General features: G+C 44.4%; 1 protein-coding gene across 4 annotated transcripts in view; it reads right to left on the bottom strand.

Moving 5' to 3' along the window:
- LOC121277388 (trans-2,3-enoyl-CoA reductase-like) overlaps window positions 1-21,493 on the bottom strand; it is a 204,681-nt gene that overhangs the window by 138,661 nt on the left and 44,527 nt on the right. For all 4 annotated transcript variants that reach the window (XM_041186799.1, XM_041186800.1, XM_041186798.1 and 1 more), the window contains exon 3: window positions 4,727-4,771. In XM_041186799.1, the coding sequence (XP_041042733.1) occupies window positions 4,727-4,771 (45 nt within the window). The remainder of the gene's footprint in view (window positions 1-4,726; window positions 4,772-21,493) is intronic.

Genomic DNA, 21,493 nt, shown 5'->3' with positions numbered 1-21,493 from the left:
GACATAGCACCCGCAAACGTAAGCATAAGACACGTTGGGCACTCCACAGGTTTGTCACTGGTAATTTTGTGTTGGCCCTAGATTAGGGTTTGTTTCATTATCTGCGTCAGAGCGATGTTTGTTGCTTATTTTGGTGGCAATAAAGTCCACATTTCTGACCATTGCTGAGGGTGTTTCCTTTGTGCTGCATTTGTATGTTTCACAGACATCTCATGAGTGTTTGAGTGGACATTGATGTTTCTGTACTAAGCCCTTAGTTGCAGCTGATGAGGTGGAAGATGTAGCACCTAAGTGCCACGTGTGGAAGCGCCAGTCAAGGCTGGTCCTGCAGATCCATGTGTGTGGAGCTAGCTGAAGCTTCGCTGGATTAAAGTGTCCTGGATGTCCCTGCCTCCTTGGTGTAGTAGTGGGTCGGCGTGCTGCCCCTCATCATCACCCTGTGCGTCCTCATCCTCTGAACCACTGCTGGATTCATCATGTGCAGCCTCATCCACTGCGTCAAGATCTTCATCATCAACTGCATCCCCCCTTTCCAGCGCAAGATTGTGAAGAGCGCAGCATACTACCACTATCACAGAGATGCGATCTGGGGTTACTGTTGTGTGGCCCCTGAGCAGTCCAGGCATCAGAAGCACATCTTGAGAAGACCGATAGTTCTCTCCGCCACAGCCCTTGTGATGCCGTGGCTCCTATTGTACCGCTGCTCAGCTTCTGTTCTTGGATGGCAGAGAAGCGTCATGAGCCACTTTATGAGGGGATAGCCCTTGTCACCCAGCAGCCATCCATCCAGCCGAGCCGGAGCACTGAAGAGCCCTGGCACCTGGGAGTGTCTGAGGATGTAGGCGTTGTGGGTGCTGCCTGGGTACCTTGCACAGACTTGCAGAATCTGCATCCTGTGATCACACACTATCTGCACATTCATGGAGTGGAAGCCCTTCCTGTTGATGATGGCACCGGGCTCACCTGCTGGCGCCTTGATGGCCGCATGTGTACAGTCTATTGCACCCTGGACACGGGAGAATCCAGCAATGGCTGCGAAGCCTCTGGCTCAATGTGCCTGACTTGCCTGGTCCCATCAGTTGTGGATGAAGGTTAATGCCCATCTGAACAGAGCGTCTGTAACCTGCTTGACACAACTGTGAACAGTTGATTGGGAGACACCACAAAGATCACCCACTGAGCCCTGGAAGGAGCCAGATGCATAGAAGTGGAGGGCAACTGTGAGCTTCAGAGTCGCTGGCATGAGGTGTCCACCCACACAGTTAGAGGAGATCTCAGGGCCAATCATCTGACAGATATAGTTCACTGTCCCCCTTGACAGTCTGAGCCTCCTTCGGCACTGCACCTCAGTCATATTGAGGTAGCTGCTTCGCTGCCTGTATACCCTGGCAGCAGGATAGTGGCATCTTCTGTGGCCCTTTCCACCTTGGACAACCTCTTGGCCCTGCACCCCTTGTGCCTGCGCCTGGCCTCCCAAAGGTAGCTCCTCTGGAGGCTGATTGTCCTCTCCTGGCCTCCTCTTTATTCTAACCCTCCCTTCCTCCTCAGAGGAGCTGCCTCCAGTGGAGATTTCAGAACCCATACTCCCAGGCTAAATGGAGGCCTCTGAAAAGCTGCAGGCCCGATAAAGATTACTGACTGCAGACTGGTGAGCTGAAGCTTCAAAGTACAGAGAAAGCTGTTGGAAATTGATCTGAACTGGTAACAATCACACAGGCAAGTTTAAAACACTTTCTGCAATAAATACTTCAGATAAAACATCAACAACCTCTCTGAGCCCACGTATCCCGCCTGTGGATGAGTTTTGTTAAAAAGTCACTTACCCACCTGCCCGCTGCGCCTGTGCGCTGAGCTGAAGATCGCACTGGCACCTCAAAATCAGCATTGATTGCTGAGTTAAGGGCCTTAACAAGGCCTTTAATTAATGGCGGGCGCATGTCACACTTCATCGCGCACCTGCCCTGCTAAATATCGCAATGGCGCGCGCTGACATCGGCACATTTGCCCGACGTCAGCGCGCAACATTTTAAGCGCTGACTTGCAGGGTCCACCACCCGCACGTCATACATTAAATTGTGCCCTATGTTTCTATGTAACATAGGCCAGAATATAACACTCATCGGGTGAGTGCGCACCCGCCCCGACCGAGTGTAAAATGATGCACGATGATGTTGGCCGAGCCTCCCGATGTCATCACGGACTTGCATGATATTGCGGTTGGTGGGTGCACGCGGAAGCTGGCAATGTGCCCACTGACAATTAAAAGGCCTACTAAGGCCATTAAAGATTTAATCAAATGTTATTTTTCACTACCCATCCAACATTACGGTTGTTGGTCAGGTAGAAAGATCAAGCGGCCTTTGCACTTTTCAGGAAAACTCATCCACGGATGGGATGAGGTTTCCAACAGTAATTAAAAATGAAATAAAAATTTTAACAATTCATTAAGAACATGTCCCTGCTCATGTGACACAGTCACATGAGGGGGACATGTTTTTTAACACCTTAAAATTCTTAATTTTTTACTTTCACAACTGTTCATATCCCTGTGGCAGCTCTGTACCTCAGGGAGCTTTTCCAGCATGCACCTGCTCACATGTGCAAAGTTTGTGCTCGCCCTCTCCCACCTCCCCCACCGCACAGACAGCGCCGCTGTGCATGTTTCACGCTGGGCGGCCCTTAATTGGCCCATCAGCGTGAAAGCGTGGTCCGGTGCCAATCGTGGGCAATGGTTGTCTTCCTGACCACTCCTGCCAGCCCCCTCCAAGCCCGCCCAAAGAGGGAAAAATCCTGGCCATAATTTTTCATAGCACTAATTTCTAAAAACATATTTACTCTATGATATTTTTTCAGATGGTGCAATCTGATTTATATTTATAAATTACAGAACTGAATACACATTTCCTTGTGCCATTGCAGCAGGATAAGCTGTTCTTCTTTTATAGATCGAGAGGCATGTGAATGTCTTCTCTTCCAGGCACAAAAAAGTTGTGTAGATGGAAACAGGAAGTTACAAAGGAACATGAATAAACCACATGAGTTGAGTAAAACTATGGCCAATAAAATCCAGGGTGGAATCATCCCAGATTTGCAATAAGTGCGGTAGCAGGCAGGTTTTACCCACCAGCCGCAGTGGCAGTGCTTCAAGCCGTATTGTCCCAAACCCACCGTGTTATTTATACATTCCCAGGAAACACGCTGTTTCCGAGGTGGGAGAGCTCTTATTTGCCCGCCATGTCGTCACCTCGCCACTTCATCACTCCAGGAACCACATTTAAAGTATAGCCGCCTCTTTGCTTCCAGCCCAGAACTGCAGCAAAGAAGACATGGACCAGAAAGGCAAGAAGACTGAGCCTTTGAGCGCCTTTTGGATGCCTTGGAGGCTTGCTGTAATGTCCTTTATCCCTGTTCTGGCCGCAGGAGGGACAGAAGGGGCTTGGCAGGCAGTGGCAGCAACGGTCAGTGCCAATGCTGCACAGAAGAGGTTGGTCATCCAATGCAGATAGAGGATGAATGATCTTATTCCTGCAGCCAGGGTATGGCAACCATCTCATCACTCTAAATTCATGCACTCATACCCATCACACATTCACTGGCATCTCATTCACTGTCAGCTCAAGGGACATCACCACCCATCCTCACACACATACTCTCACATGTCCATCTGGCCTCACCTCCTCTGGAAACTGCCTCCTCAGCCCTCACCATTTTGAGATCACTTGCACAGTTCAACATGTGCCCCACTACACACCCTGGGATACCCTCTTCCCACAGCTCTCGTATTGCTGCCTCTTCCCTTGCTTGAGGGCACTTCTCCCCTTCCCCAAGCAAGACCTTGCCCTGCAGCCATTGATAAACCACCCACAGTGCCGGTGTGATTTTGGTGCCCATGTACAAAATTCACCACAATACAATACACAGGTAGAAAAAGTAATGAAAAAGGCTAATGGAATTTCAGCTGTGATGCTAAATATATTGAAATACAAAATAAAAATTCGAAGCTCCAGCTGGTGAACACTGCATTCGGTTTTGGACCTCAAGAGCCTTGCAGAGATACATGCAGATTCACCAGAATTATACAAAGGCATGTAGGGTTCAATTTTAAGGGCAAATTGCATAAACCTGATTTGTATTCCCTTGAGGTAACAATGTTGAGGGGTGATCTAATTGAGGTATGTAAAATGTTGAAGGGATTTGACAGGGTAGATGCAAAGAAATTAAATATTTTCGTGGGCATAATCTTAAAACTAAAAGTAAAGCTAGGGCATTTAGGAATGAAGTTAGGAAGTATATTTTGACACAAAGGTTAGGGAAAATCAATAAATCTGCCCACCCCTCACCTCCTCCAAATAGTGGATACTGAATCAATTGAAATTTTCAAGACTGAGATCAATGGACTCATGTTGGGTAAGGATATCAAGGGGTATAGATTAAATGCGGATAAATGGAGTTAAAATGCAGAACAACCATGGTCTAATTGAATGGGAGAAAAGGCTCGAGGTGATGACTGGCCAACTCTTGTTTCTATATCTAGATCCCAACATGGGCCATTCAAAAACAAGGGCTAATATCTGCCAATCACACCAACTGTTCAAACTTAAATAACTGTTCAAGTAATTTAGTATCAAGTTGCCATTAATTTAACGACATAAGTGTCTGTCATCACATTTCCATGTTAAATTGTAATGAAGCAATTTCTATAACAAGCTGTTATAGTAAAACTTACTGCATTCCAGGTGAAGGCCAACACGTGAAGGATACCACTGGGGACCTATAAGAAACACAAGGGTGGCAAAAACAACAATTAATATTTCTTAACATTAATTAAATCATTTGACTGATTTCAGTGTCACAGCATTCATAATTAGGAGTATTCAGTTTATTCCTGCTTAAAAAAAAACAAAACACAATGTCCCCAAGAAAATATTAAACACATTTTAATGCAGTTTTAAAGCCCCGATCAGAAAAATCTAAACTACTTTTTCTCATCTGGAATGTTTATTTATAACTAAATATCCGACGGTGGCAAATAATAGCATAAAACATAATTAGTAATGGACCGGGCATTTTTCCTTCCATTTACACCCTTTCTCTTCTGAAGATAGTGGGCAGGATTTTACATCCTGCGGGCAGGCGCTTACCCGACCCGATTAAGTGTAAAATAGCACGCGATGATGTCAGGCGAATGTTCCAAGGTCATTGCACACTCAGGTGATATTTCAGTCGGCGGGCACGCACGAGAGTCGGCAGCATGCCCACCGACAATTAAGAGGCTTTTTAAGGCCCTTAATTAATTAATTAAAATCAAATTTTCGTGGCCCACCCAACCATACAGTTGGTGGGTGGGCGAATCAGCCAGGTGGCCTTTGGATTTTTTATGAAACCTCATCCACAGGCGGGATGAGGTTACCAACAATAAATAAAAAATAAACATTTTTAGAAATAATTTTTAATATTTCCCAGCTCATGTGACTGAGTCATGCGTGGGAACATGTTTTGCTCCTTTTTAAAATCTTTATTTCTGTTTCTACAAATCTTCATATCCCTGAGGCAGCTCCCTGCCTTGAGCTTCTCAGCGTGCCTTTCATGCTGGCTGGCCGTTAATTGGCCAGTCAGTGTGAAATCGCGCTTGGGGACTGAACGTGGGCAGCGGGCTGTTTCGCAGCCGCTCCCAGTCCCACCCGCCGCACCCACCCAACAACCAAAAAATCCTGCCCAGTGACTACAGATCCATGCATGTACACAACATCCTGCAGCTTACTCAAATAACCATTCTTTATGTGTTATCAATGACAGTGAGTGACAGCAGTTTATTGTTCCATAAGGGAAAAGGGAAGGACATCTCTAAACTGAACCTGATGTTGATTGCATCTGTTACTGAATAGTCTCACTTTCTGATGAGTATCATTTAGTGCAGATATCTGTCAATGTTTTATCCACCAGGTCTGGAGATGCTGAAGTCAATTGGAAAAATCTTTCCATGCCACTCTAGTGGGGTATCACAAGGATCAGTGATTGGGTCCCAGCTATTCACAATATATATCAATGATTTGGATGAGGGAACCCAATGTAACATTTTCACGTTTGCTGATGACACAAAACTAGTTGGGAATGTGAGTGGTGAAGAGGATGTTAAGAGTCCTCATGGCGACATAGACAAGTTGATTGAGTGGGCAATGTTAGAAAATAGAGATAGTTTTAAGTAATTATATGTGTATTTTGTATATGTGTATTTTGGTGTGTAAGGAATAAGGTGTATCTTTAATGTTTAAGTTTGAACTGTATTTCTGTATTTGTGGGTTGAAAGGATGAAACCCGAGTTTTAGTTTCACTTTAAAGGATGCCTGCATTTTAATTAGATTTTACGATTCTTGAAGCAAAAGCAAAACAAACAAGGTTAGATAAAAAAAACTATGTTGCTGCCTAGCAACAGGAGGCCCCACAGAGACAGAAAAGTAATGTGAGTTCAGTTGAAGCCAGGATTCCAGAGAGGCTGGACAGTAGACTGACAGAATGCAAGTCCCAAACTAAAGTTGAAGCCAGGATTCCAGAGGGTCTAGACAGGAGAGGAAACTGCAGGAGCAGGTTCCAGAAACTAAAGAAGAAAGTCCCAAACGAGGGACTGGGACAAAAAGGTCAAGGACAGTTATGTCAAAGTGCAAGGACAGAAAACTGTTAAGTGAAGTTAAGAGTGAGGAGCAGAGAAAAGCTTCAAGCTTAAAGAGAAGAAAGCTGCAGGACACAGATTTAAAACAATACAGGTACGCAAGAAGCCGGAAGATCTAAGAGGATAGCTGACAGCCTGTAACTCATTACCATGGGCATGTGAAGCAGTGGTATTCTGTTGGCATGGCTGAGCATTTGAGAGTGCATGGAAAGAAGATTAAATGCATGTGGTGGTTCAGGGGAGAGGAGCATCGGAAGGAGAGTTCAGGACCCTGGAGATGGATACTTGTGGAAGCCATCTGAGAGAAAGCATTGTTTGGGAGAAACTTCCAGAGCGAGTTCTTCAAAAGCGGAGATTGGAAGCCCTCGTGTGAAAGAAGGAGTTCAGTGAGACTGGATGGCTTGCTGTGTGGCAATCATCTGGGGGGATTTGACAATAGATTCATAGCAAAAACAAAAGTACCTGGAAAAACTCAGCAGGTCTGACAGCATCTGCAAGAGGAATACAGTTAATGTTTCAAGTCCGTATGATTCTTTAACAGTTCTGTTGAAGAGTCATATGGACTCGAAATGTTAACTGCGTTCCTCTCCGCAGATGCTGTCAGACCTGCTGAGTTTTTTCAGGTATTTTTTTTTGTTTTGGATTTCCAGCATCCGCAGGTTTTTGCTTTTACCTTAGAGATTCATGCTGTTGGGGTGACATCTGTCACTTGGTTTCAGAGTGTGGCATGTCTGACCACAGGTCGCATGTTGGTTTACATGGACTGTGTACTCGCTGGGAACCCTAAGAGTATAAGATAGTTTTTGTAACTTATGTTATCCTTACAAATCTGTCTGTATCTGTAAAGATATAGTTGGAGGCAAAGGAGTATCGTAATTTGGTTCATATTTTCTTGTTTAATAAATGTTTTATTCTTTTGTTAAAAGTTTATCAGTTGACTCCTTTCCATGTATCTAAACAAAAATGAAAAGTTTAGACCTATCGAACCGGGTTCCACCCTTGGATCTGACTTGTCCACTGGTAACATCAGCTGGTATCATAACAGCAAATACATGGCAGATGTAACATAATGTGGATAAGTGTGAACTTATCCACTTCGGTAGGGAAAACAGAATGGCAGAGTATTATTTAATGGGTGATAGATTGGGAAATGTTGATGTACAAAGGGACCTGGGTGTCCTTGTACACCAATCACTGAAAGCAAGCATGCAGGTGCAGCAAGCAGTTAGGAAGGGAAATGGTATGTCAGCCTTCATTGCAAGAGGACTTGAGTGCAGGAACAAGGATGTCTTACTGCAGCTGTACAGGGTCTTGCTGAGACCACATCTGGATATTGTGTGCAGTTTTGGTCTCCTTACCTAAGAAAGCATGTTCTTGCCATAGAGGGAGTGCAGCAAAGGTTCACCAGGCTGATTCCTGGGATGGCAGGATTGTCAAACGAGGAGAGATTGGGTCGACTAAGTTTGTATTCACTGGAGTTTATAAGAATGAGAGGTGATTTCATTGAAACGTATAAAATACTGACAGGGCAGTTCAGGCTGGAAGTGGTGATAATTTTTCCTCTGGCTGGGGGCATATAGAACAAGGGGTCACGGTCTCAGGATATGGGGTAGGCTATCTGGGACTGAGAGGAGGAGAAATTTCTTCACTCAGAGGGTGGTAAACCTGTGGAATTCTCTATCACAGAAGGCTGTGGAGGCCAAATCACTGAATGTATTTAAGAGGGAAATAGACAGACCTCTAAACTCTAAATATGTCAAGGAGTATGGGGAGCGGGCAGGAGTATGGCATTGAGATAGATGATCAGTCATGATCATATTGGGCAGGATTTACATCCCGCAGACGGGTGTACGCCTGACCCGGTCAGGCGTAAAATAGCACACAATAGTGAGCTAGCTAGTGTGAAATTGCAGCCAGGGGGCGATCATGGGCAGCAGACCATTTCCTGGCTGTTCCCAGCCCACCCATCCACGCCCATCCAACAACCGAAAAACCCTGCCTACTGAATGGTGGAGCAGACTCGAAGGGCCAATGACCTACTCCTGCTCCTATTTGCTTTGCTTCTATGGGCAGGATATTTCACTGAGCGGGCAGACGCGTGCCCAATCTGCTCAAGTGTAATATGATGTGCAATGGCATAGGGGAGTGTCCCAACGTCATCGTGCACTCGCACAGGTGGGCGTGCACGGGAATTGGTAGTGCGCCCGCCGACAATTAACAGGCCATTAAAGTCACATTTGAATGCAATTTTTCACTGCCCATCCAACCTTACAGTTGGCGGGCAGACGAATCAGAAGAACATAAGAAATAGGAGCAGGAGAAGGCCATTCGGCCCCTTAGGCCTGCCCCACCATTCAATAAGATCATGGCTAATCTGCCCCAGGCCTCAGCTCCTCTTTGTGCCAGCCCTTCATAGCCCTCAACTCCCCGATATTTCAAAAATCTATCTACCACCTCTTTAAACACTTTCAGTGATCGAGCCTCCACAACTCTCTGGGGTAGAGAATTCCAGATATTCGCTACCCTCTGAGAAAAGAAATTCCTTCGCACCTCAGTTTTAAATGAGCATTCCCTTATTCTGTAACTATGGAAAGAATTTTCGGGTTGGTGAGAGGAGGTGGGGCGCGCTCGCCGACATGTAAAGTGACACGTGATGATGTCAGACGTGTGCGTCCCGATGTCACCTTATATCATTTAGATTGTCAGTTCAGCGGGCACGCAGCCGAGTTGGCTCAAGTTCTGTCGAAGGGTCATGAGGACTCGAAACGTCAACTCTTTTCTTCTCCGCTGATGCTGCCAGACCTGCTGAGTTTTTCCAGGTAATTCTGTTTTTGTTTTGGATTTCCAGCATCCGCAGTTTTTTTGTTTTTATTCACATGAAGGGACATGTCCTTAATTTTTTTTTACCTTTCTTCAATGTTGCACAACTTAAACTAATCCCCCTGAGGCCGAGGTGCCTCAGGGTGATTTCTGCGCTCTTTGGCACACATGCAAAAAAGAGCGCAGGCCCCAACTCCGGGAATCCCCCCCACCACCTGTACAGGGAGCACTCAGTACTTCCGGGCACGTGTCATTCTGAATGGGCCTTAATTGGCCCGCCCACGTAAAATGGTGGCCTGGCGCCAATTGGGTTCGTGCCCACCCCCGTCCCTGCCCGCCCTTGCATAACCCCCCCAACGGGGGTGAAGTTTCTGCCCTATGTCCCTTGGTTCACGATTTCCCACTAGTGGAAACATCTTCTCAACATCTACCCTGTCAAGCCCCCTCAGAAGCTTATACATTTCAATAAGATCACCCCTCATTCTTCTAAACTCTAATGAATAAAGACCTAGCCTGTTTTGCTGTTTTTGATAAGTCAACCCCTTCATCCCAGGAATCAGTCTAGTGAATCTGCATCCAATGCCAGTATATCCTTTCTTAAATTCACAGTGCTTCAGGCGCAGCCTCATCAACACCCCGAGAAGTTGTAACAAGGCTTCCTATTTTTAAACTCCAACCCCACAGCAATACAGACCAAAATTCCATTTGCCTTCTCAATTACTTGCTGCACCTGCATCCTAACTTTTTGTGTTTTATGTACAAGAACACCCAGATCCCTCTGTGTTGCACTTTTTTGGAGACTCTCTCCATTTAAATAATAGTCTGCCTTTTGATTCTTCCTACGAAAGTGCATGAACTCACACTTTCCTACATTAAACTCCATCTGCCAAGTATTTTGCCCACTCACTCAACTGGTCTATAACCCCTTTCATAATTATTATGTCCCGGGTAGGTTCTGCAATGTATTGCTCGAAGAAACAATCCCTGATACACTCTACAAATTCATCTTCTATGTCACCCCTGGAAATCTGATTTGTCCAGTCAATGTGCAGATTAAAATCACCCATGACAATTGTAGCACCCTTCTTACACGCCTCCATTACTTCCTGATTTTTACTTTGTCCTTTGGGGGCCTATAGATAACTCTCACACATGACTTCTTCCCCCTGCTATTCCTTATTTCCACCCAAACTGATTCCACATCACGATCCATTGCACCAGTGTCACTACTGACCACCGCACTGATACCTTCCTTCATTAACAAAGCTACCCCACCTCCTTTTTCTCATTGCCTATTATTCCAGAATGTCGAACACCCTTGAATTTTGAGTTCTCTGTCTTGGTCACCCTGCAACCACGTCTCTGTAATAGCCATCAAGTCATATCCATTTTTTTTTTATTTGTGCCATCAACTCATCCATCTTGTTGCAAATGCTGTGTGCATTCAGGTAAAGAGCCTTAAACTTTAACTTTTTTCCATTATTGCTTATTCTGGTTATGATTTCTGCTGCACTCTTCTGATTATATTTTTTGCCCCTTCCTAGGGGCCAGACGGCCTTTAGATTTTTTATGAAACCTCATCCATAGGCGGGATGAGGTTTCCAACAGGAATTAAAAATAAAATTAAAATGTTGAAATATCATTTATAACATGTCCCTGCTCACGTGACAGAGTCACATGAGGGGACGTGTTTTTAACATTTGTAAAATCTTTATTTGCATTTTTAAAAATCTTCAGCTCCCTGAGACAGCTCTGTTATTCAGGGAGCTTTCAGTGCACACATCCGCACGCATGCGCAAACATCTGCGATTGCCCTCCTCTCGCCCCCACCCCAGCCAGCTTGGAATCAATGTCGGAGCCCAATCGCGAGCGGCGCATGGCTTTGCATCTGCTCCCAGGCCCGCCAGCCGTGCCCGCCCGACGAGGTAAAAATCGTGCCCAATGTTTCTGGCAGGCCTTATGAAATTCACGACGCATTGATTTAGACCATTTACCCATTACCTTTTCTCACGGAGCTAACCATTAATATTGTGGGATAAGAAAAATATTCTACTTAGCAAGTAATCGTGGCTGTGTGATACCAGCATCTGAATGTTAATTCATTCCCCCAAAATTTTCCACTGCTGTTTTAGCAGACATGCTTACCTAGTTATTTTATTTGTTTATTCTATTATTAATGTAATTGAAAAAGAATTTCAAATCAAGACTGGGTTAATGTCCTCCAGTGCAATTTCAAGGCCAATGTCTTCCAGTGCAAGAACCATTTATTCTACAATCTTCTTTCTTTGTCATTAATCAATACATTTTTTTCCAAAGTAATGCCTGACTGCTGAAAAGGCACTTTATTTGTATTTTTTTCTACTTTTATATTGAGGTTCAACATGAAAGAAAATAACAAATGTAGAAAGAATGACTTGCTTTTATAAAGCAACTTTACAACCAGTAGAGTACTTTTGAAGTTTAGTCACTGTTGTAATGTAAAAAAACATGGTTGTCAATTTGTGCACAGCAAAGTCCTATAAACAACAAAGAGATAAAGACCAGGTAATCTGCTTTAGTGAGTTTGGCTGAATGATAAGTATTAGTTAGGACAGCAGGAAGAACTCCCCTGCTCTGTTTTATTTACAATAGTGTCGTAGGATCTTTTACATGCACCTGAGGAGGAAGATATCATTTAACATTTTACTGAAAAGATGACAGCTAAAGTAACAGCCTAGATTACATACTCAAGTCTCTGAAGTTGAACATGAACTCATAACTTTCTGATTCCGCAGAGAGAGCACTCGCACTAAACTAGAGCTATCCTCCTCTTGCCTGAGAGCAGTATTCGGCCAGTCAATTAGTGCATAACTTAAATAAAAACTGATAATTCTGGAAATACTCAGCAGGTTACGGCAGCATCTGTGGAGAGAAACAGAGTTAACATTCCAGGTTTGTGACCTTTCATCAGAACTGAGAAAAGTTAGATTTGTAACTGGCTTTGAGCAAGGGGTGAGGACAAAAGGAAGGTCTACGATAGAGTGGAAGACAGAAAGATTGACTGACAGAAAAGTTAAATCTTCCAGGGCCCAAGGGAATGATGATGGGGCAAGAAAAGAAACAAAGAAACAAAAAGTGTGCCTAGGGCAGGTGTGCTGCTAACCGAAAGAAAAGAAATAAAACAACCAAAAAAAGGGAAACAAAATGGAGCATAAATTATAGCCTGAAATTGTTGAACTCAACGTTGAGTCCACAATGCGGTTAAGTGCTTAATCAAAAGATGAGGTGTTGTTCCTGAAGCTTATGTTGAGCTTCATTGGAACAGTGCAGCAGGCCAAGGACAACGATGTCAGCGTGAGAGTATTAGAATCATACATCTCAAGACTGAAGTTTTTTTTCACAAAATGGAAGGATTTGGCATGATTTGGACATGTGGGTGCTAACCTGGGATTTCTCTTAAAAGGTCATAAGTTCACCTTGGAAGTATAAACAAGCAGGCCTCTTCCAAAAATTCACCTGAACTATATGGTACTTTGTTTGTGTTGAACTGCAAAGAACTTTAATTAATGAAAAGCAGAGAGACAAGACAATCACATGGGAGAGAGAAGAAAAAACTTAAGTTGTGAACCTGCTTGTTTTGAAGGGAGTCTTGTTGGAGAACAAGCTGAGAAAGAAGGCTACCTTGACTGGCCCCCTCTCTCTACCTTGCCTCAAATAATGTGTGGCTATCAACCTGTAGCCAGAGAACCCTCATCAGAGTGTAAATAGTCTGCATTTGGACCTGCAAAGCTGAGACCAGTGGTGAGAACTTCCAGGCATCCACTGGGATCAGTAGCCTGTCTGCACACAAGAGAACTCCAAGTCGACAGCATCAAGATCCTGCGGACTTTACCCTTTATTTTATAATGCCTACCTTCCAAAGCCCATCTCTGGAGACTCTATCTGTCTGTCCTTTGTTTGTCTGTGTGTTTGTGTGTGTGTGTGCTGGGGGAAAGTCTTTAGGAAGAGATAGATAGTTATACTTCCCGATTACAACTGTGTTAATGAGTACTTGCAACATTTTAAAAGAAGTCTTGTTTAAAAAATAAATTAATCACTCTGAGTTTTTGAAAGAAGCCTGGTCAGAGTCTCTTTCCTTATGGGCACTAAAAGTATAGGTACACAATTGGCCATTTTGGTGAGAAAATTAAACATGTAAATTAATGGTACAGCCTGTGGAGTATTGGGGCTCGATAATTCACACATCCTGCCATCCCGGTAGTAACAAGAGCAAGGTAGAGAATTAAAATTACTGGCTCCTTGAAGCTCAGGGTCATGCTTGTGGACAGAACCAAGGTGTTTCACAAAGCATTCACCCAATAACTTCCATAAATTAATTTGTCAACACTTTCAACTAGCAAATGAAGGAAGATCTTCATTTAAGATTAGATCAACACTTCATTACTTGTTCAAACAGTCATTTACAATGTACAACAGGCAGAATTTCACCCTTGTCGGGTGGGCTCAGCGGGGGTGGGCAGGGGTGGTTGGCTTCCTGACCGCTGCCTGCAATTGAGGCCGCAAGGTGATTTCACGCTGGTGGGCCAATTAAGGCTCACCCAGTGTGAAACATGAGCGACAGTGCTCAGGACTGCGGGTTAGTGGGGGGGTAGGGAGTGTGAGCAGGGCGAGCGTGAACTTCGCACTTGGGTGCGAGTGCACACTTTAGATTTTCCCTGAGGCACAGAGCTGCCTCGGGGAGAAAAGAGTAAAAAAATAAGGATGGAAGATCCCCTTTAGTGCTCTTTAGTAATGATGGTTGAATATAATTCAGTGCATTTACAATGACATGTAAAGTGCAGAGACAGTGAGATGAGACGATCATGCTGCTTCTCACTCAACAAACCAGTGAGTGCCTCTACCAAATTACATTGCTGAACATTACACTGTTTTAATAAAGCACCATAAAAGACGTAAACCAACTGATTCAGAGCCACAAACCACTGGTTCTGTTCTTTAAATAGCACAAAGAATAAAAGTGAAAAAAAAAATCAAAAATTCAAAGAGGGAAATTGAACAGGCCATTAAATAAACCACCTCATGATCAAGAGGTATCAATAATTTATGAAACAGACAAACAACACAGCTGCAGAGCATTTTCAATTACATTGCATGATCAGGTACAAGAAATAATCAAAACAGCTGATGCAACGTTGGCCTTTATGTCTAGAGAAGTAGAATACTATGGGGTTAGAAGTTATGCTTCAGCTATACAAAGCCCTGATTAGATCACATGTGAAGAACTGTGAGCAGTTCTGGGCACCACACCTTAGGAAGGGCACATTGGCCTTAGGGAGTGCAGTGTATGTTTACCAGAATGCTACCAGGCCTTCAGGGGTTAAATTACAAGGAAAAATTACACAAACCAAGGTTGCAATCCCTGGAATTTAGAAGGGTAAAGGATAATTCAATTGAAGTTTTCAGTGCAATAAGGGAACAGATAAGGCAAATAGAGAGAAACTGGGGGTATTTAACCAGGCCCTTGAAAATCAGGGAAAAATGTGTCATGCCAGGTCCCCAACATATTCCTGCCTCCTCCTCCTTTTCCCAAAGGCAGATTTTTGTGCAGTGATGGCAACCCACTTGGCAGTGGCAGTGAATGAATTAAGTTTGTTAAATGGCAATTAGCAGTAATTTTCCAAGAGCAAAGTAATTTTGCAGTGTTGCCAGAATCTCCACTATTCAGAGGAGGTGGCTGTGCAACGGAGGTCAAAGTGGCATGAAAATATGATGAAATCTGACCATTTAATGAAGCAAATGGCAAGCCTGAGGGCACCCACAGGCAGAGGATTGACATTGCAGTGATGTAGCGGTAATGTCACTGGGCTAGTGATCCTGTGGTCCAGGTTAATGCCCTGGAGGTTATCATGAAATCCATTGATCTGGAAATTGTAACATTCAAAGGTACAGGATGTTTCAATTCTGGTTACGTTGGTTCCTGCCCAGTAACAAGAGTGGGGCTCTCTGGGAGTATTTTGATAGGTCCCCAGAGCACTTCAAGGGTCAGTGAACAACTCTTCTCAGGGAGTCAGTTTGATGCAGTCTGCTAGCCAAGAAGTGTCACAGAGACAGGGGCAGGGTTGGGCCCTGTCAGTAAATTAAAAGAAGGGAGCAAAGAAATTGACTCTGAATTAAAGAAAGAGTTGCAATTCGCAGACTGACTCCATACTGTGGGTTGTTGGAGGCAAAGGCACCCCTTTGAAGCATGGCCATAGGTCTGAAAGTGTGCTTGTGAACCAGTGTTGAGTCATTTTGGGAATCCAGGGTGAACCTCAGAAGGTGAGCTTGAAACCCTGTGAGGTGGGCCATTGTTAAAGCCTTCTGAGTGGGAGAGATATTTGGAGAGAATTCCAAGGAAGGATCTTCAAAGGTGGAGATTGAAAAGCCTCATGAAGAAGACAAAGTTTCTTTGAGATTGGTTGACTCACAGCGGGACTAATGTCTGGGTGATTTCTCGAGAAATTCACTGAACCTCTCTTTTGTTGCTTCTGTAGTGTGCTGTGTTCAACACAGTTTGACTATTAATTCACATGTACCTCATGCTTGCTCTGAACGTTAGGTATTATAAACTGTTTTATCTTTTTAAGCTTGTTTAGTAAATTGTGCTTTTGTTTGGTCAAAACCCATGAAATCATGTGGCTTTATTCCAAAAGCAGGTATTTTAAATCTCAACCATTTACTACTTGAAACAAAATGTTATTGGTCTATAACTAGACCTCCCTCCCACATCCCGGGGTCTGGCCAAGGACTGTAACAGTGTTCAAATCCCACCACAGTAGCTGGTAGAATTTAAAATCAGTTAATAGATCTGGAATTAAAAACTAGTCTAATGGGGACCATGGAACCATTGTCAATTGTCGTAAAAACCCATCTGATTCACTAATGTCCTTTAGGGAAGGAAATCCACTGTTCTTACCTGGCCCAGCCTACACTTGGCTCCAGACCCACAGCCATGTTGTTGACTCTTAAATGCCCCCTGAAATGGCCTAGCAAGCCGCTCAATTGTATCAACCCAGTACAAAGGCTACAAAAAGGAATGAAACTAGACAGAACACCCTGCATTGGCCTAGGCAAACCTGGCCCAGTTGGCCTTGCAAAGTCCTCCTGAATAACATCTGGAGTCTTTGTATTAAAACTGGGAGAGCTGTCCCACAGGCTGGTCAAGCACCAGCCTGACTTATCATACTCACCGAATCATACCTTACATGTCAAGACACTACCATCACCATGTCCTTCCCCACCAGCAAGATAGATCCAGCAGAGGTGGTGGCACAGTGGTATACCATTGGGAGAGAGTTGCTCTGAGAGTCCTGAATATTGACTCTGGACCCCATGAAGTTTTATGGCATCAGTTCAAGCATGGGCAAGAAAATCTGCTGACTACCAGCTACTGCCCTGCCCCTCAGCTCATGAATCATCACTCCTCCATGTTGAATACCAATTGGAAGAAGGGCTCTGAGGGTGACAAGGGCACAGAATGTACTCTGGGTGGGGGCTTCAATGTCCATCATCAAGAGTGGCTTGGTAGCACCACTAACGACCGAGCTGCCAGAGTCCTGAAGGACATAGTTGCTAGATTAGGTCTAAGACAGGTGATGAGGGAACCAACAAGAAGGAAAGAAACTACTTGATCTCATCCTCACCAATCTACCTGTCAAAGAAGCACCTGTCATTGGCAGTTTTGGTAAGAGTGCCTACTGCACAGTCCTTATGGAGACAAAGTCCTGTCTTCACAATGAGGATACTCTCCAATGTGTTGTGTGCACTACCACTGTGCTAAATGGGATAGCTTTTGAATAGATGTAGCAAATTAAAACTGAGTTGGGCATCCATAAGGTGCTGTGCGTCATCATTTGCAGCAGAATTGTAATCAACTACAATCCGTAACCTCATGGCCTGGCATATCTCCACTCTCTGATCACCATCAAGCTGGGGAATCAACCTGGTTGAATGATGAGTGCAGGAGGGCATGTCAAGAGCAGCACCTAAAAATGAGGTATCAACCTGGTGAAGCTCCATCACAGGACTACTTTCATGCCAGTTAGTGAAAGCAGCATGTGATAGAGCTAAGAGATCCCACAACCAACAGATCAGATCTAAGCTCTGCAGTCCTGCCACATCCAGTCGTGAATGGTGGTGGACAGTTAAACAACTCACTGGAGGAGGAGGCTCCACAAATATCACCATCCTCAATGATGGGGAAAGCCTGCACATCAGATTGAAGCATTTGCTAGAATCTTCAGCCAGAAGTGCCAAGTGGATAATCCATCACAGCCTCCTCCTGAGGTCCCCAGCATCACAGATGCCAGTCTTCAGACAATTCAATTCACTCCACGTGATATCAAGAAACAGCTGAAAGCACTGGATATTGCAAAGGCTATGGGTCCTGACAACATTCCAGCAATAGTACTAAAGATTTGTTCTCTAGAACTAGCTGAACCCTTAGCCAAGCTGTTCCGGTACATCTACAATATTGGCCTCTACCCAGAAATGTGAAAAATTGCCTGGATTTGTCCTCTATACAAAAAGCATGAAACATCAAGCCCAGCCAATTATTGCCCCATCAGTCCACTTTTGATCATCAGTAAAGTGATGGAAGGGGTCATCAACAGTGCTATTAAATGGCACTTGCTTAGCAACAACCTGCTCATTGGTGATCATTTAGGGTTCCGCCAGGGCCACTCAGCACCTGACCTCATTACAGCCTTGGAACAAACATGGACAAGAGGTGAGATGAGAGTGACTGCTTTCGATACCAAGGCAGCATTTGACCGAGTGTGGCATCAAGGAGCCCTAGCAAAATTGGAGTTAATGGGGATTAGGGGGAAAACTCCTCACTAGTTGGAGTCATACCTAGCTCAAAGTTGAGGAGGTCAATCATCTCAGCCCCAGGACATGGCTGCAGGAGTTCCTAGTGTCCTAGGCCCAACCATCTCCAAATGCTTCACCAATGAACTTCCTCTCTTATAAGGTCAAAAGTGGGGATATTCACTGTACAATGTTCAGCACCATTCTCGAATCCTCAAATCCTGAAGCAGTCTGTGTCCATATGCAGCAAGACCTGGGCGACATTCAGGCTTGGGTTGATAAGTGGCAAGGAACGTTCATGCTACACAAATGCCAAGCAATGACTATCTCCAACAAGAGAGACTCTAATGATCTCTCCTTGACATTCAATGATATTATAATCACAGAATCCCCCACTATCCACATTCTGGGCATTACCATTGACCAGTAACTGAACTGAACCAGCTATATAAATACTGTGGCTACAAGAGCAGGTCAGGGCTGGGAATTCTGTGGTGACTAACTCACTTCTTGTCTTCCCAAAACCTGTCTATTAATTCTAGTCACCACAGTGTATGAATAATGAAGGTGCTTCAGAGGGTGCAAAGGAGATTCATCTGAATGGTTCGAAGGAAGAGGGAATTTAGTTTCAAGGTTAAGTCAGGAGAAACTGGTATTGCTCTTGGAGCAAAGGAGGCTGAGGAGAGATTTGATCGAGCTTTACAAGATTATGACAGGCTTAGATAAGGGAGACAAAAAAGTTCTTCCATTTAGCTGATGGTACAACAACTGGGGAACACAGATTTGAGATTTTGGGCAAGAGACACAGGAGGAATGTGAGGAAGGCTTTTTTATGTAGTGATTGGTAATGACCTGGAACTCACTGCCTAGAAGGATGATTGAAGCAGAGAAGATAAATCATTTCAAAACAAAATTGGTTAGACATTTGAGGGAAATAAACTTGCGGGGTTTTGTGGATAGAATGAGGGGTTGGGACTGAATGGATTGTTCAACAGAGAATATTGTTTAATTTAAGGTACTAAAAATTGGAGAGAGGGCATTCTTCCTAAAGTGTGGTGACTAGACCTTGTGGACAGGTTTTGGGGCAACAAGGGGTGAGTTAGTCACCGCAGAATTCCTAGCCTCTGACCTGCTCTTGTAGCCAGAGTATTTATATGGCTAGTCCGGTTCAATTTCTGGTCAAAGGTCACCCCTAGGATGTTGATAGTGGGGGACTCCATGATGGTAATGTCATTGAATGTCAAGGGCAGGTGGTTTGAATCTCTCTTGTTGGAGATGGTCATTGCCTGGCACTTGTGTGGCATGAATGTTACTTGCCACTTGTCAGCCCATGCCTGAATGTTGTCCTGAATGTTCTCTGTAGAGAACAGGCATGGACTCATAGACCAAATGGGCTACTTCTGTGTTGTATTGACTCTATGATCAGGATTTTCTCTCTGAGGATGGGAATCAGAGGTCGGGACTGTTTCCTGGGCTTGACACCTGCTTCAGAGGGGACATGGGAAAGTCACTTCTTGTGATTTTCATGGGGTTGCCCCCTTAATTGACTTGGAGATGGTCTCTCGAACCTGGAAGGCCAATCAGAGGTCTTTCAGCTTGAAAGGAGGAGTAGCCTGAAATAAAGTTTGAGGCCCTTCAAGATGCCCTCTCTCCATTTTTTTTTATATTTTAAATTAAACAATGGTTCTTAAAGGCTAACACTGTGGCGTGGGTGGAACCACCAGGAAGCGGTTTCCAGGTGCCTAAGCTGGCCACCACCCCCTACGGGAACCTGGAGGTTGCCTGGAAAATCCCAATCAGCCTATTTTAATTGACCCCTATAGGCTCTTAAAGAGCTGGATCAGTAACTATCCGCATGTGAGTCGGTAGTCCTGCCATCTCCCCCATCCCACCTCCACAGAAATGGCTGGAGGCAGGATGCAACTGCGGTACTGACACACCAACTGGTGAGGCTGTTTCTGTCTCCTGACCCACCTCTTTTCCTTACCCTGAGGGATGGGCTCAAAACCGTGTCCCTATGACTCTGACTCTGAAATCTGAAATCGCAATATCACAATGTCATTGTTATAGATCGGAAAATAAGGTGGTGAAGGATAGAACTTGAGTCAACATTTGTACTTTTCTATAAGCATTTATAGAGTTACAAATTACATCTCCTAACCCAACAACCACCACTGCAGCCTGAGTGTATTTATATCTCTCTTTGGCATCCAGAAACCAATTACATGCCCCAAGTGAAAGGGGAAAGGGACATTTGACTATTAAGCCACTGTAATGAAAAAAGACCTTAAAGGCAACTTATCAATTTAAATTCAAATGTGACTTCCTGGGGGTGATGCTGCACTCCTGCCACCCACCCCCCAATCACCTCCACACCCCCCACTCCAGGACCCAACGATCGTGGAAGGCTTCAAGCATATCAGTGGACACCGCATTCTCCCTCTTCAGAGATACCAGGCATGGATGTAGCTGTGGAAGAGAGGCATGCAGTCAGGCAAATGACTCCTTGACTGCCCACTGCCTGGACCTGTTAATGGCCAGGCGCAGGAGCTGCCCAAGAGGAGGTCCTCTGACCCACCCACAACCCACCCCACCCCACAACCCACAGCACCAGATGCTGAGTGTATTTACAGGGGCACAAGCGAATGCCCACTTAATGCCCAACACCTGCCTGCAATTAAGCACAATTACTATACATTTAACCAATTCCCTTCTCTCTCTTTAAATAGAAATTAGAGTTTAGATGCATAGGCAAATTTTCAAAACAAATTAAAATAAACTCTCTATATGCTGTTAAAGCATGTTTCATTGTGAGATTCCCTCTCTAGGATGTTAACAATTTCTTCAAATGTGAATTTATTTTTGTAAAATGGTCAGACAGCCGATGAATGGCATCAGCTCATTTCATTTTTAAAATTTCCATTCTTTCCACCAATTAAGACCCACCCAGCATGAAACACATACTATGTCGATGGGGGTGGGGTGGGAGGAGGGTGAGAGTGCAACTCTGCACATGTGCGTGGGTGAGCACTGGAAAACCTCGCTCAGGCACAGAGCTGCCGCAGGGAGATGAAGAGTTTAGAACATTAAAAATAAAGAGTTTTAAGATCTTTTCTCTTTTTTGTTCTTTTAAGAGGCAGCTTGAAAAATACATGAATAGGATGGGAATAGAGGGATACG

Source organism: Carcharodon carcharias, chromosome 4 (genome assembly GCF_017639515.1).
Source record: "Carcharodon carcharias isolate sCarCar2 chromosome 4, sCarCar2.pri, whole genome shotgun sequence".
NCBI lineage: Eukaryota > Metazoa > Chordata > Chondrichthyes > Lamniformes > Lamnidae > Carcharodon > Carcharodon carcharias.
The sequence above is the reverse complement of the archived record's forward strand: the minus strand, read 5'-3'. Positions and strand labels throughout refer to the sequence as shown.